The sequence below is a fragment of the Ranitomeya variabilis genome, chromosome 1 (genome assembly GCF_051348905.1).
Source record: "Ranitomeya variabilis isolate aRanVar5 chromosome 1, aRanVar5.hap1, whole genome shotgun sequence".
Classification (NCBI taxonomy): Eukaryota; Metazoa; Chordata; class Amphibia; order Anura; family Dendrobatidae; genus Ranitomeya; species Ranitomeya variabilis.
In genome coordinates, this window is record NC_135232.1 from 354,600,039 (window position 1) to 354,616,940 (window position 16,902).

Consider the following 16,902-nt stretch of genomic DNA (forward strand, 5'->3'; position numbering starts at 1 on the left):
GGTTTAATTCTCTTCTATGTGCATCCTGGGAGATACTTAGCGACCGTCGCATATAATACCTGTCAATGCCTCACAGCACAGACCGCAGAGTGGCTTGCACTGGATCCGGTTGGATGCCGCTTGGTAAGAATTAGTTTCTTATTTTTTTACATTTCCCAGCCAATGGGAAACTTTTATAACCCCTCTAAATAAATACTGCCTGTATTCTGCCAGAGATCAGCCGATACGGTGACTATCCTCTGCAGCTCAAGGAGATTACTAGTAAAACCCCTCAGAACCTAGATTCTCCTTACAAATATTTTGCATTATGACTTTATGAGTCATGCAAGTACTAGATCTACTCATTCTTTTTTGGTGTCATTGATTATATGCATTAAATATGTTCATAGGAACTAAAGGCCACTTCAGCTCAGAAACTAAATAAAAAATCTACATACATTAAAAAAAAAAGAAAGCTTGTCATATGAACGATGCAGCTATCTTCCAGAAAATGTATTCTCAGGGCTTCAAATCTGCATAGTATGAGTCACGACACGAGTAAATCATGGCAGGATTCTTCAGCCTTGCGAGGATTGCTGGTGTTACCAAAAGGCCTTCATTGTATGTATTAGGCCGGAGACACACTGGTGCGAGATACGGCCGAGTCTCGGTGGTTAAAAGCAAGCTGTGGCATCGGCACTCCGGAGCGGAGCGTGCGGCTCCATGTATTGCTATGCAGCTGCACGCTCCGCTCCGGAATGCCGGTGCCACAGCTTGCTTTTAACCAGCGAGACTCGGCCGTATCTCGCACCAGTGTGTCTCCGGCCTTATTCAGACTCTGTCTTATACCATATTATTAACGTTAGAACATTAACTATAGGTGATGGAACTCAGTATTATTATAGAGTTTGTATTACAACATATGCTAATGAATTCCTCCCACCAAACAATGTGGAGATATTCCTGTCCATGATCCCTAGGAATACAGGAATACACAATTTAATATTGTCCTGGTAGCTTGTTAATCTACATATTGGAAAAATAACATTTACTAGAAGTGGTGGAACTTGAAGCTCATGGGCCCCAATGCAAAAGCTCAAATGGGCCCCCAATTATTGCACATCTTCAACTTTTCATATGGGTCAAAACGACCCCCTAGGCTCCAGGGCCCGGATGCGATTGCAACCCTACCTCTATTATAGTTAGCTACTAGCTAGTTGACAACTAAAAATGAATTGTATGCCCTATCTGCATTCAAAAAGACCTTCTATGAGTTAAAATTTAAGTTCTAACGGTCAAGGTATGTTCACACATAGTTTTTTGCTTTGGATTTTTTTGGATAAAACGCTTCTAAAAGAAATACGGTTTCGTAAGAATATGTATTTTTGAGCATCACTGTTGTTTAGTGGGGTCCTGGGTTCAAATGCCACCTAGGACAACATCTGCAAGGAGTTTGTATGTTCTCCCTGTGTTGTGTGGGTTCTCCGGTTTCCTCCCAAAGACATACTGATAGGGAATGCAGTTTATGAGCCCCAATGGGGACAGTAATGATGGTGATGTCTGTAAAATGCTACAGAAAATGGTGGAGCTATATAAGCAAGATTTTTTTTTTCAGGCATTGCTTCGTGTTTTCACACACGATTTCGGCTTTTTTTATTTTGTTTTAACTATAGTATGGGGTGTATCAGTATGGTGGTGTTGTTTCTAGCATGTATTCACTTTGGGCTGCCCGCAGGGAAAATGCAAGGCCTCTGCATTAGGGCTAGATGTGGACTGCCCTTGTCAGGGCGAGAGTTAAGGTACCTTCACACTAAGCGATGCTGCAGCGATATAGACAACGATGCCGATCGCTGCAGCGTCGCTGCAGCGTCGCTGTGTGGTCGCTGGAGAGCTGTCACACAGACAGCTCTCCAGCGACCAACGATGCCGAAGTCCCCTGGTAACCAGGGTAAACATCGGGTTACTAAGCGCAGGGCCGCGCTTAGTAACCCGATGTTTACCCTGGTTACCAGTGTAAATGTAAAAAAAAAAACCACATACTCACATTCCGGTGCCCGGCGTCCGCTTCCCTGCACTCCTCCTGCATCCTGTGTCAGCGCCGAACATCTCCGGCATCTCCCACAGAGCAGAGCGGTGACGTCACCGCTCTGCTTTACGGCCAGCACTTACACAGGATGCAGGAGGAGTGCAGGGAAGCGGACGCCGGGCACCGGAATGTGAGTATGTGGGGGGTTTTTTTACGTTTACGCTGGTAACCAGGGTAAACATCGGGTTACTAAGCGCGGCCCTGCGCTTAGTAACCCGATGTTTACCCTGGTTACCAGTGAAGACATCGCTGGATCGGTGTCACACACACCGATCCAGCGATGTCTACGGGAGATCCAGCGACGAAATAAAGTTCTGGACTTTCAGCAACGACCAGCGATCTCACAGCGGGATCCTGATCGCTGCTGCGTGTCAAACACAACGATATCGCTAGCCAGGACGCTGCAACGTCACGGATCGCTAGCGATATCGTTTAGTGTGAAGGTACCTTTAGGGGGAATGAGTCTATGTAGCCCAAATAGTGATTTATAGAGCTACAGTAGACTATTCACCCTCCTTCTTGGAATTATCAGGATTGTTACTACTCCCTTCCCTGATGTCTGACTACTAAAGGGCGAAATTATATTTTTCTTAACCTATTCAGTATATTAAGATTGGCTCATCATCACCCTTTGAGCAACACTCTGCATCTCTTTTGCATCAACCATAGACTTTATCATAGTCATTATCATGATTTGGCAACTTCACTCTTCGACCATTGTCAGTCATTCATTGATTGTTTATCCTGCCTAGTGGGACCTACTTTACTATGATTATCTGTCCATATTACTGATTAGATGCTCATTGTCTAGTCACTCTTGTTGACCGTAGAGTTGGATATTTGGTATGTCTGTGGCCCATTTGAAGTATTAGTAATCCTCTGATGCATTAAGAGCGTCCGTTGGGTTCCTGGATTTATCGTTGCTACTACTGATGAGCGAACATGCATGGATAAGGTGTTATCCGAGCATGCTCGGCGGGGAAACTGAGTGTCTTTGGCGTGCTCGAATACTATATTCGGCACCAGCAACACATGAATGCATTGCCTAACAAACTGGCAATTCATGCATATGTTGCAACTGTCGTGCACGTTTGCTCATCACTAGTTGCTGCCTTTATAGTCTGAACATTTGTATTGGAGATGGTTCATGATTATAAGTCAATATAGAGGTGGCACAGGTGACATATGTCTTGACACGTTTCATTGCAAAAACCTTTTTTTTTAAAAAAAAAGTGAAAACAACTATAAAATAAAGCGTGAGAAGTACATTTTTCCCATAGTGTATGTGCAGAAAACACACAAAAAAATGACATAGCCTGTTTTTCTTACCGCACCAACATGTGCACTACACTTGCGTTTTTGGTTTCAAAAGAATTGGAAGTGTAGAGATCAGATTGAAGAATCCATTTTGTCTTCCTCTACTCAGAGATGTATATGAAGAAACTTGAGCAAGGTAGACATTTCCTTTTATGGACGCATTCCTTTGCCATATTGTAACCTGCATTCCAGAAGTGAACGTTATCAGTAGAATAGATACTCTTTGTTAGAGAATATGAGCCCTTGTACGCATGTCTGTAAATGCTTATCTCATTCCTATATAAACAGGAGGGGTGAGCCCAGTGAGTCAGAGGCGAGCTCCTGGGCGATCCCTGCATATGATCACACAACTCTTGTGCTGCGTGTCATTACTTGGATTCCTATATTAGTAAGCCGGGGACTGATAAGGACTCAACATTTCCTGGCGCTCGAACAGGGACCCGAGGTGAGAGTATTTACTCAAGATTTACCTGCGGATACGGACAACGGAAATCTGGGATAATGGACGGCAAATGAAAAAAACCTGGCCAGGTAAGAGACATTATTAGTTCTCTTTTATCTGCCCTGTATTATCCGAAAGATCTCTATGAGCCGTGTCACGCTGGGTTAGTCTAGTAGTGAGTAGATACCTATAAAACTCGGGTTACCATATTGTATAGATTTATGAGTCTAGTCCCTGGCAGTGTGTGAACAGTGTGTGAACAGTGTGTGAGCAGTGTGAAGGTTGTGACATGTTGTGAAAGAAGAATAGAAGTACGTAGAACAATAAGCCACGATTGTTAGAACAAGGTTATTGGTGAAGTCAGCCTAACTGGGTTATGAGGTAGCGTCCTTCTGGGAGACCTCCGCCCATGCTTGACTCTCCTATAGAACTTGTTTCTACATTCCCTGGATAAGGTGTGATAGAATGAGCCCAGGACGCGGTTTTCATGAGCCTGGGACAAGTATGCTAACTGACACAGAAAGTTTTGTGATCTGTATGGTGTTGCTGGGTCTGTGTGCATAATAGCACTTAAGTACGTCCTGCATATTAGAAGAAACGGAGCAGACAAGCCCTTCAATATTTTAGCTCCCTAGGAGAGAAGGCAACGAGACGCCACCAACAGAGGAAGTGGTTGTCCAAACGTCACCTGGGGTAGAAATAGCAAATATTGAAAGGATATTTTAGCTCCCTAGGAGAGAAGGCAACGAGACATCACCACAGTGATTGTCCAAACGTCACCTGGGGTAGAAATAGCTAAAATGAGAAATAAACAGACCAAAACTGTCTTAGGACAAGTGGAAGCAGCAGATATCATACAGGAAAGATGTGGAAAGGCAGTCAGAAGTCAGATTAGAAGAGTGAGAGGAAAATTGGGAATTTCAGAAGCACTTATGTTCAGTACAGAATGGGAAAGACTGAGTAAAGAACGAGGTGGAATTATCAAAGATAATGGGTGGGAAGAAATCATACATTGTATGATAGAGGTCTCAAAAACAGCTAAAGAGGAGAATTGGAAGTATGATCCAGACACTTCCAAATGGATCATGGGAAAGGGAAAAAGTTGTAATATAATCCCACCACCTTACCTAGATCCAAAAGCCCAATCATTTGTACCATCTGGAAGAGCAGAAGGAGGAAAACAGAGGGAAAGGGGATCAACAGGTGTGATTATGCAGAAATTTGGGCAAAGTATTGAAGAATATAGTCAGGAACTAGAAAATAGCTTTAGGGATGAAGGATTGGATTTGACTGATGCTTCAGTAAGGAGACTTTTTACAAAACAATTAATAGAGGGGCTAGATCCGAAAATCAGAGAAAAATTTAAATCCTCTACTCCAGATTGGAGAACAATTGAACAACCAAATATTGTGAAACAACGATGTTTAGGAATAGCCATGGATATGAGAGAGAATCGTAAGCCTGTTAGAATAGCACAAGCTAATACAGGAGGAAGAGTGAGACACAATTTTCTTTGCCACTACTGTAAAAAGCCAGGTCATTTCCAAAGAGAGTGCAGGAAGAAGTTGGCAGATATAAAATCAGGCAAATTTGTTCCCAGAAATAACCCTCTCCAAACGGCCAATCAGCAGAAATCTACCATCATAGATGGTCCCATACCAGATTCAGATTGACTCAATGTGTTACAAACTTCCCTACCAGCTAGGAGACCTATGATACAGGTGAATGTGGGGGGGAGAGAGATTCCATTTTTGATAGATACAGGTGCAACTTCCTCAATTTTGAATCAAGATTTTCTTCCAAATCCGGAAGATATTTCAGAACAAACAACTTTTGCTGAGGGTTATGATGGGGTAATTCGAACACTGCCATATACTGTGCCCCTAGAGGTCTCATTAGGACCTAAATGTTTTGCATCCAGATTTTTGTATGCCAGAGGTGCCCCAACATGTCTGTTAGGAACTGATGTACTAAAGAAATTAGAAGCTAACATCAATTTTAGGGAAGATGGCACAGTTATGTTGACTATCCCTGATGATGCAGAAACATTAGAACAATATGTCAGAATTCAGGCTTTTGAGGATTATGCTGAAGAAAAAGAGTACACCACAGATCTAGATCTCTCAATGATCCCAGAAACACTGTGGGCACAGGGTGACACTGATGTGGGATTATTGCATATCTCTCCTGTAAAACTATCTGTGCAACCAGGAGCTGTTCTCCCACAGCTCAGACAATACCCTGTGAGTGCCCAGCAGGAATTAGCGATTACAAAACAGATAGAGGGATATAGAGAGAAAGGAGTTTTGGTAGAGATACAATCACCTGCTAACACTCCTTTGTATCCAGTCAAGAAGAGAACTCTTGATAAGGGTTCTATGCCCAAATATCGTATGGTACATGATCTAAGAGAAATAAACAAAGTTCTAGATCCTATCACCCCAGTTGTACCCAATCCTCATACGTTACTATCACAGATACCAGCCAGTTCTCAAGTGTTTACTGTAATAGATCTTTCAAATGCATTTTTCTCGGTTCCTTTACACCAAGATAGTTGGCATTTGTTTGCATTTACATTTAAGGGCAAACAGTTGGCGTGGACACGCCTTCCACAGGGAATGATACACTCCCCTACTCTTTATTCAAATGCCCTACAAACAGTCCTTCAGAGGTTTGAACCCGAACCACAGGTAGTAATTTTGCAGTATGTGGATGACCTACTACTTTGCTGCCCAGATCTAGAAACAGCAGAAAGGTCCACTGTGAGTTTACTATGTTTTCTAGGAAAAGAAGGGTGTAAAGTGAATAGACAAAAGCTACAAGTTTGTCAGATCAAAGTGGTCTTTCTAGGTCATTGCATTTCTCAAGGTAAAAAGCATCTTACACCTCAAAGAACTGAAGCAATAAGACAGATGAATGAGCCTAGAAATCATAAACAGCTACGAGCATTTTTAGGAATAGTGTCTCATTGTAGACAATGGATTATACATGCCAGTCAACTAATGCAACCACTGTATGACTGTGTAAAAAGTGAACCTTATTTGTTGACAAAAGAAGGTCAGATTTCGTTCCAACAATTAAAAGATGCCCTTGTTTCAGCTCCAGCGTTAGGGCTACCAGACTATCACATTTGCTAGGCTTCAGACTCTTAATTTAGCAACACTGCTACCTCTCGAGTCTGAAGGGGGGAATAAGGACACTGATCCACACGCAAATTTTTTCCCTACAGACACACATGATTGTACAGAGCTCATTTTACAAGAAACGGTAGGCTTACCCAATGTATCCGAAACACCACTTCAAAATCCAGATTTAGAGCTGTTTATAGATGGTAGTAGGTTTGCAGATGACACAGGTAACTTCCATACAGGGTATGCAGTTGTGTCAGAATCTGAAACTCTCAAAGCAGAACCTCTTCCACCGAAACAGTCTGCACAAGAAGCAGAACTAACAGCATTGATTGAAGCACTAAAAATAGCTGAGAATCAGACAGCTAATATATACACTGATTCTAGGTATGCACATGGTATTGTGTTTGACTTTGGAGTAATCTGGAGAGCTAGAGGTTACATGACAGCGTCAGGCCAAATTGTAAAACATGCTTCTCTGATCAAACAGATCTTAGAGGCTGCACAAGAAACAAAAGAAGTAGCAGTAATTAAGGTAGCTGCACATGTGAGACTCGACACTAGGGAATCTAGGGGAAATGATAGGGCTGACAAAGCAGCCAAAGCAGCAGCAGTCAAACCCTTACAGCAGGTTCATACTGTAAACCCCACAGAAAATACTGAAGATAGACTGAGACAAGCACAGGAAGATGCAGGAGAAGAGGAGAGGGACAGGTGGAAAAAGGAAGGGGCAGAAGAACAAGCAGGAATTTGGAAGAAAGATGGACTAATATGTCTACCTAGAGCCTGGTATCCGATTGTAGTTGGTGGACTGCACCACCCTACTCATGTGTCTGCAAATGCAATGACACTACTGGCAAAGCAAGTCTGGTTGGCTCCAGGTTTTGGCAACTACGCAAGAGACTATTGTGCAACATGCGCTATATGCCTGGCACATAATCCCGGACAGACAACAAAGACCCCTATGAAGCACCACGTCCGACCTCTCTATCCGTTTCAGCGATTACAAATAGACTTTATCCAGCTGCCAAAAAGTAATGGGTATGAGTATGTGTTGGTGTGTGTGGACATGTTCTCAGGGTGGCCAGAGGCCTATCCAGTTCGGAAGGCTTCAGCTAAAAACACTGCTGTAAAGCTAGTTGCCGAACTGATACCCCGTTACGGTCTCCCTGAAGTGATCGAGTCAGATAGGGGTACTCATTTCACTGGAGAAATATTTCAAAATGTACTGAAAATGTTGGGTGTTGAAAGTCAGTTACACACTCCATACCATCCTCAAAGTTCTGGTAAGGTGGAACGCATGAATGGAACTTTAAAATTAAAAATACAGAAAGCCATGGCTGAAACAGGAAAGCCTTGGACAGAATGCCTTCCACTGGCCCTTTACTCAATACGCAATACCCCAAGGGGTAAGACTAAACTGTCTCCATATGAAATTTTGTTTGGCAGGACTGCCAATTTAGGATGTTATTTTCCACAACAACTTGTGTTAAATATTGAGTCATTGACTTCTTATGTGCAAAATCTTCAGAAACAATTAACTAAGGTGCATGCACAAGTTTTTGCTTCCCTTCCAGATCCTGACAACACAGAAGGAAGTCACAAGTTGGAACCAGGTGATCAAGTCTATGTAAAAAGACACACCAGAAAGGCTCTTGAACCAAGATTTGACGGACCCTTCCAAGTCCTGTTGACAACACCTACATCAGTCAAGCTTGAAGGAAAGGCATCATGGATACATGCAAGCCATTGCAAAAGAGCAGTATAAAACTCATAACATTGATGTTAATAGTATTAACCTCAACGGAGGCATGGGATAGACTAAATTCTTTAACCCCTTTGAATAATAGATTCGTGCAACATCATAGAAAATTAGTACATGACATTTAAATTAAAGGATGTACAACGACTCAGAGATCAGTATGATAAAGACAATGACCAGAATAAGGATAGCTGGTGGTCTGATACTTTCTCTTTTCTCAACCCAGCCAACTGGTTCAGAGGAATCGGCGGGTGGGTTGCTGGGATTATGCAGAGCATAATACATATAGTTATGATTATTGTAGTCATATACGTACTATTTCAGATTGTGCTCAAGAGTATCTCAGTATGCACAGATAAATTTTGTGTAATAGATGCAAGAGTATAAATTTTCTTCTTTATTCTTATGTTATCCTCTAGTGATTCTAATTAATATTACTGTACTAATTTTTGTTTTTATATTTTAGTATACTTATTGCAAAACAAAGAAAAGGTTGTGAGAGTTAAACGGAAGAATTGATACTAGATTTGATTCTCTTATTAATGATATAAGCGTGTACATGTGTAATACCAAAAATAAAGGCTTTGTCTTTGGCCCTGTGGTAATCTAAAATATGGATATGTTAAAGGGGATTTGTGATAGATCATAAAAGGAATATGTCAAAGGGGGGAATTGTAGAGATCAGATTGAAGAATCCATTTTGTCTTCCTCTACTCAGAGATGTATATGAAGAAACTTGAGCAAGGTAGACATTTCCTTTTATGGACGCATTCCTTTGCCATATTGTAACCTGCATTCCAGAAGTGAACGTTATCAGTAGAATAGATACTCTTTGTTAGAGAATATGAGCCCTTGTACGCATGTCTGTAAATGCTTATCTCATTCCTATATAAACAGGAGGGGTGAGCCCAGTGAGTCAGAGGCGAGCTCCTGGGCGATCCCTGCATATGATCACACAACTCTTGTGCTGCGTGTCATTACTTGGATTCCTATATTAGTAAGCCGGGGACTGATAAGGACTCAACAGAAGCTTGGGGTAAGCAGATGTGAAGAGTTGTTTTAGTGTGGATTTTGGCACCCAATGCACACCGCACCAAAAGACCGTGTGTGAATATACACTAACAGATGCTCCCTTTCTAGCCTATTAGACTGGTCCTTAAATTACATGTTTGCTTTTTTTTTTTTTTACACTACATTCCCTTATAGAAGCTTCCTTAGCTGTCATGGCTTTTCATGGCAACATCTGCCGACCGCCAAAGGTGGGTAGGAATGATGGGTCTTATTTATCGAATCTGCCCAATAGAAAATCATCTATCTAGTACGGTACGTGAATCAAAGGTGTGAAGTCTCGTTGGTTAGCTTTTTGATCCCCAATAAATGACCAGCACAATAGTCGAGATACACTAAATCTGGAGCTGTCAAGAAGTCTAACTGACAATCATAGGCAGCAGAGTGGCACAGACAGTGTGCCATCCTAAATAAAAATAAAAATTTTTGGTAAATAATTTTAAAAAGGGCATTCTTCAAATTTTTGTTTGGTGTGGGGGGGGTAATTTTTGCACATGCTTAGTAAAACAGTATAAACTACCTCTAGGAAGTAATGACAGTAAAGTTACCACACATAATCCCGCCCCCCACCACATTACCACACATAATCCCGCCCCCACCACATCACCACACATAATCCTGCCCCCCACCACATTACCACAGATAATCTCGCCCCTCCACCAAATTACCACACATAATCCCGCCCCCCACCACATTACCACACATAATCCCGCCCCCACCACATCACCACACATAATCCCGCTCCCCCACCACATTACCACACATAATCCCGCCCCCCCAACACATCACCACGCATAATCCCGCCCCCACCACATCACCGCACATATTCCCGCTCCCCCACCACATCACCACACATAATTCCGCTCCCCCACCACATTACCACACATAATCCCACCCCCACCACATCACCACACATAATCCTGCCCCCCACCACATTACCACAGATAATCTCGCCCCTCCACCAAATTACCACACATAATCCCGCCCCCCACCACATTACCACACATAATCCCGCCCCCACCACATCACCACACATAATCCCGCTCCCCCACCACATTACCACACATAATCCCGCCCCCCCAACACATCACCACGCATAATCCCGCCCCCACCACATCACCGCACATATTCCCGCTCCCCCACCACATCACCACACATAATTCCGCTCCCCCACCACATTACCACACATAATCCCGCCCCCCCAACACATCACCACGCATAATCCCGCCCCCACCACATCACCACACATAATCCCGCCCCCCACCACATTACCAAGATGAAAAGTACCTTTCTTCTCTTGAATACTCCTTTGGTGCCTGGGACAGCTTCACACACTCTGCTGAAAGCTTCTCTACAACAAAGAACATAAAATCACATTACTTAATTTATTCTTTAATATTAACCCATTATCTACCAATGTCCTTTTTTTGGGACGCCTAATCTTTAGCTTCTAGCAACTAAGATTTTATCATTTTTATAATTAGGTCTAATTTTTTGTGTTGTGTTTGTAAAATGAATGTTTTCAAAATAGGAAATCATGTCATTATCATGCCTTTTCCAGCCGGCATGTTTCAGCTCTTTCCAAAGATGCTCAATAGGATTTAGGTCAGAGCTCATAGAAGGCCACTTCAGAATAGTCCAATGTTTTCCTCCTAGCCATTCTTGGGTGTTTTTAGCTGTGTGTTTTGGGTCAAGACCCATGACCTGTGACTGAGATCAAGCTTTCTGACACTGGGCAGCACATTTCCCTCTAGAATCCCTTGATTTCTTTGTACCCTGCACAGATTCTAGACACCCTGTGCCAGATGCAGCAAAACAGCCCCAGAACATAAGACCCCCTCCTCCATGTTTCACAGTAGGGACAGTGTTCTTTTCTTGATATGCTTCATTTTTCCATCTGTGAACATAGAGCTGATGTGCCTTGCCAAAAAGTTACATTCTTGTCTCATCTGTCCATAGGACATTCTCCCAGAAGCTTTGTGGCTTGTCAACATGTAGTTTGACAAATTCCAGTCTGGCTGGATGAGTCCTCCTTGGTCGTCTCCCATGAAGGCCACTTTGGTTTATACAACAACGTATGGTGCGATTGACACTGATGTTCCTTGAGCTTGAAGTTCACCTTAATCTGTTTAGAAGTTTTTCTGGGCTCTTTTGTTACCATTCGTATTATCCGTCTCTTTGATTTGTCATCAATTTTCCTACTGCAACCACATCCAGGGAGGTTGGCTATAGTCCCATGGATCTTAAATTTCTGAATAATATGTGCAACTGTAGTCACAGGAATATCAAGCTACTTGGAGATGGTCTTATAAGTTATAACCTTTACCTTTGACATGTTTGTCTATAATTTTTTTTCTAATCTCCTGAGACCTCTCATTCCTTTGCTTCCTATGGTCCAACTCTTACCAGGAAAACGCAAAAGTAAAAAAAACAGACAGCTTTTAATGTTTGGATGTATTTATTAGAAGCATCATAGGCTCAATTACTCTGTCTTGAGTGATTTTCCAAACTTGTTAGTTATGTTCTGTGATATGATCTCCCCAGAATCTGCAAATATCACCTAGAAAGGAATAAAAGAAATTGCAATTATTATAAAGCTCACCTTCTGCTTAATTTTCCTGTAAATGGTTGTTCTCTTCCCCAATACACGCTTATGTCATCTCATCCTTGTAACAAACAGGGAATCCCCGTATGTGTCGCGGCTGTCGAACAGCCGAGAGACATGCAGCCGCAATGTCTCGAATATATTTTTTGCGCACACCGGTTAGCACACAAGCATTACCCTGTTGCCCTCTAAACCCCTTTTATAAAGGGGTTTTCCAGAGAGGTGAAATTATTTTAAAAACTGTTTGGAAGATTATTAAATAACAAAACAAAGATTTCTCTATATCTGCAGGTGAATAGCATTTGTACACATAAGACATAACAGGTTCACTTGAAATAATTTATGTGATCCAGACGGTACCAGAACCGTGATGTAGGATGCAGTATTTCTAGAGGAGCATGTAACTATAGTACATGCAACTATCTACTCTATGATGAGACACTGCTCAATCTGTGGCCATCGCATGTACAACTTATTTTTAAAGTACTGTAGGTTTGTCAGAACAAAGTTACGCTATGACGTAAGCACATATTCATGTAGGACAAGTTTCCGGAGAAGAAGCTTACCTGTAGGTCCGAAATCTGCAGATCAGTTTTGCAGAAAAAGATCTTTGAAGTGATATGTTAATGACGTGCTTGTTGACCATCCGTCAGTCAATCAGCTGACACAGCTCCTCCCTCTGCTTTATTGATTGACAGCGCTGGCATTATTTGGGCGCTTTACTTAAGCTGCTTGTATTTGGATGAGACATTCCTGAAGAAAATAAATAATATATGTATTACATTCAAAATACAAATTCTAGACACTGCAGACTGCTATAATGTCACACATGCATTATGAAGCCACTGAGACAGAGGGTGTTTCATGCTGTTTACATTACTGGGGGTGCCTAAGGAGGATTTTTTTTTCTACAAAACGCTTAGATTAAATTAAAAAAAAAAGAAATAGAAAAAGAAGCAACACTCACCTTACCAATGCTGACACTGACAAATCCCTACCCCCGTGCCCCCTTCCCACCTGGTATCTAGTTTCTGCTGCCACAATGGTATCCTGTAACAGGGGCATGTGACCTTGCAGCTAACCACTGGCTATCATGGATAATAGCTGAGATCAATGATTGCCTGCAGCGGTCAAATGTTCCTGTTATGCATGAGACATCATAAGGGAACCAGGAGGTAAAGAGCAGCAGAAAACCAGACAGTACTAGGATAGGATCAGTGGAGGATCGGTGAAGTGAGTATTGCTTTTTGGTTTATAATCAGTCTGAAGATCTTTAAAAAATGTCCCTCCCTAAAAAAAACCCTTTAAACTCAAATCCAGAGCATAGCAAGCTTATTAAGGACAACATATGCCATGCCATGAAAACAACAAAGACACCCCATGCATATGATAAAATTAGTTACCTTTCCTCATTGTCTGCATATTTCCCCAGTCGTTTCTATTGACCATTAAGGACAGTGGCTTTGTGTTTTGCATTTCTGTTGGTATTCTGCAAGTCTACTGACATTATCACTAGGACATAAGTAATTTTAGCACTTGGATTTGCGTTCCATATAATTCACCTATTTGTTTTCTGATAGAACATTATGTTAAAATTCCATAATTGATTGATTCAGTAGTTCGGGTTAAAAAAAACTCATGTTCGATGAATCTGAAGCACACCTACTGCCAAAAATGAAAAAGTTATAGTATGTTAAGAAATGTAGTGCTGTTTGGCTTTTGTAAAACACTTTGTGATGAAACGCTGAGGGAGCCACACCTTGCCACCCCACCGGACGTCAAAATTACGTCAGAGAGATCACGTGGTACGGCCTCGCCATGTGCACCAACGTGACATTCCACACCCCCTAGGGACACATAAGGTCAGCTTGGCACAGTTTTACACAGACCCACCCCTGTCCACACGGGCCCAGGGAGGTACAGGGAGTGAGAGAAGGTGGCCCATGCAGTCACTGACGTGGAACCACACTCACCTACAACCATGACAGGCTGAGAGGCCCCTTTCACTAGCCCCAGTGAAACAGAACCTTATCACCCCGGTAGGACAGCCACCAGTTCCTGATTCGATATACTCCTGGTCCGTTAACAGGGTTATATCGGGCCAGAAACCAGCCCCCAGTAGCATATGGGTTTGTGGATTAAGGTAAAAGAGCAGCCCAAGGTTAAATTATATATTTAAGGTCACACTAGACAATACACTATATATACACAATGGTTTCACACATGTAATGGTCAGATATGCAAATACAATATTGGTAGGACAAAGGGTATACGAGGAACATATAGTCAGTTACCAGTTAGATGAAAGACCTGGCTTGCAGGGGAGGACGGCCACATGGGAGGCTTATGGTGTTCTCTGTGTTAGACTTGTCCTCACACGATATCCTCACAACCTCCCAGAGAAAAAGTCAGGGGAAATGCTTCACACAAACCTTTAACCCTTTGGGTCACTTCGCCTCCTGCCCTCTGGGCTGAACCTAAATATCCTCCCCTGGAGGTTTGGAGATAACTCTCCCAAAACCTATGAAGTATTATAACTCCTGTATGGGTGGTCCTAGGGCAGTGGTTCTTGTGCCATCAGATCTGACCGGGCCCCTGCTACTCATAGAGACTAAACACAATTTTGCTACCTAGCGGCTAGTGGCTGTTCCATGTATCTTCCTTACTGTGTGTGTTAGAATGACTGGAGACCCTGACAGATGTTTGCCCTGGTTTGAGGATCTCAGAAATATATATGGTGTACAGCTAGGACATATAATATTTCCAGAATTCCTTCATGAAATCCTAGCTGGCTGAGCAAAGGACTCAAGCATGGGACAGGGCATGGCTTCGATCCACAGGGGGTCTTCCTATAGAAGGTTGCATACCAGCCCTAGAGAGGGGGGTGGGAATTATTTTCTTTGGTTGAGCTGGTCAGGTGTCATGTTGCCATACACATGCTGAAAGGGTTTGATCAGGCCCCATACTATACAGCCGATTGACATGGAATTATATCTCTAATATTCTTCAAACACTTGTATCAAGCTTTCAGTTGCTGGGACAAGAATTAGGTATCTGACACCAGTTAATGTCAGTCATTATCTGCCAACCATTAACCCATAGAATCTCTTTACTCTGTTAGGTTTCCCAGAGCTCTCATAATAGTAGGTGCCTTTCTATTCCTCTCCTCTCATTTTATTATTTTCACAAATCAATAGTACAAGTGAACCAAATAAACCTTGTAATAAATCTTGTAAGAGAAAAATGCTTCTTTCCCAAATTATCGACCACTTCTACTGTTTCCTGTAGTGACCATTCACTCTCAAAAACTGCTCAGATCTGTCTGTAGTTCTGTATTTAGTGAAGGATCAAATTTCAGCTGCTGCAGTCTATGGAGAGGGAAAGGAGTTGGAGGGAAACAAAACCTGATAGACACATATAGATTTAACTTCTAGTGCAAAGGTAAACACAAATATTTTAGGAGCCAGGAGTCCTCTTATGTCCAGAATGTGTGTTATTTCAAATGTATATGCATATGAGAGCTTATCCTGAACATACCCTGAAAGTGCAGTTACAGTGCCATGAAAAAACAAAGGGAAAATAAGCAATTGTAAGTATACAGTGTTATATAATATGATGATTGCAATATATTAAGAGGATAAAAACTTTGATGGGAGGAGTGCTTCTTTAAAATAGGGTCTTGAAGCTATGGCTTGGGCTAGTGGTTGAGTTTTGTGCTTTTATTTTATTTTTTTATCTTTAAATATATTTTTACACTGTACAACCATAAAGACATAAAAACTTTTGAAGGGTATATTACCTGAAATTATTTTTTTTTATTGCCGATTTCTTCGGTAACTGCATCTGACATGTTATCCCTAGTTACAGGAAAATATAGCCTCCTGAAATACCCTTTTTAGTTGATTGGGATTCACTTAAACCCAGGGACTACTTACTCCTAAATGACAATTACACTATCTACTGTACAGCTGCGTTTATAAAGACAAGGGCAGCAAGCGCCTCTCTTCTGCAGTTGTATGATTTGCATTCAGATGCTTACAGGAAGATATTTTAAGACATTTGCTGGTCTACAAGTAATTATAATTAATTTGTCACCAGGTTTATGCAGTCCTATCTGTAGGCAGGGTGATGTAATGGCAGACTCCCTGATTAAAGCAGTGCTTTACTTACTTGTTTAGATGCTACAGTTTTGACAAAGTCACAGTTGAAAGGTTGTAGCATGAGCCAAGAGTCTTCATATTAAATATAGCCTTACTTTGCCCTAGTGCCACTGATTGACAGCTTTCTCCCTACTCAACATGAGCCAACTTTTTGGGAAAATGTTCGCCAATCTCAAATTCAGCACAAATGTTGCACATTCGGATTCGTGTTTGGATTAGCGAGCATTTTTGCTAAAAATTGGCAAAACTCAGCCAAGTTTGGTAAATTACTGAGTTCACGAAGGGCTCTTGTAGATGTCAGTGTTTCTGGTAGCAGCACGGGCCGCAAAACGTCCCGAACAGATGCACACTGATG

General features: G+C 42.0%; 1 protein-coding gene across 2 annotated transcripts in view; it reads right to left on the reverse strand.

The window, feature by feature from the left end:
- Positions 1-16,902, reverse strand: part of SHC3 (SHC adaptor protein 3) — a 189,475-nt gene that overhangs the window by 72,225 nt on the left and 100,348 nt on the right. For both annotated transcript variants that reach the window (XM_077299832.1, XM_077299827.1), the window contains one exon: positions 11,070-11,133. In XM_077299832.1, the coding sequence (XP_077155947.1) occupies positions 11,070-11,133 (64 nt within the window). The remainder of the gene's footprint in view (positions 1-11,069; positions 11,134-16,902) is intronic.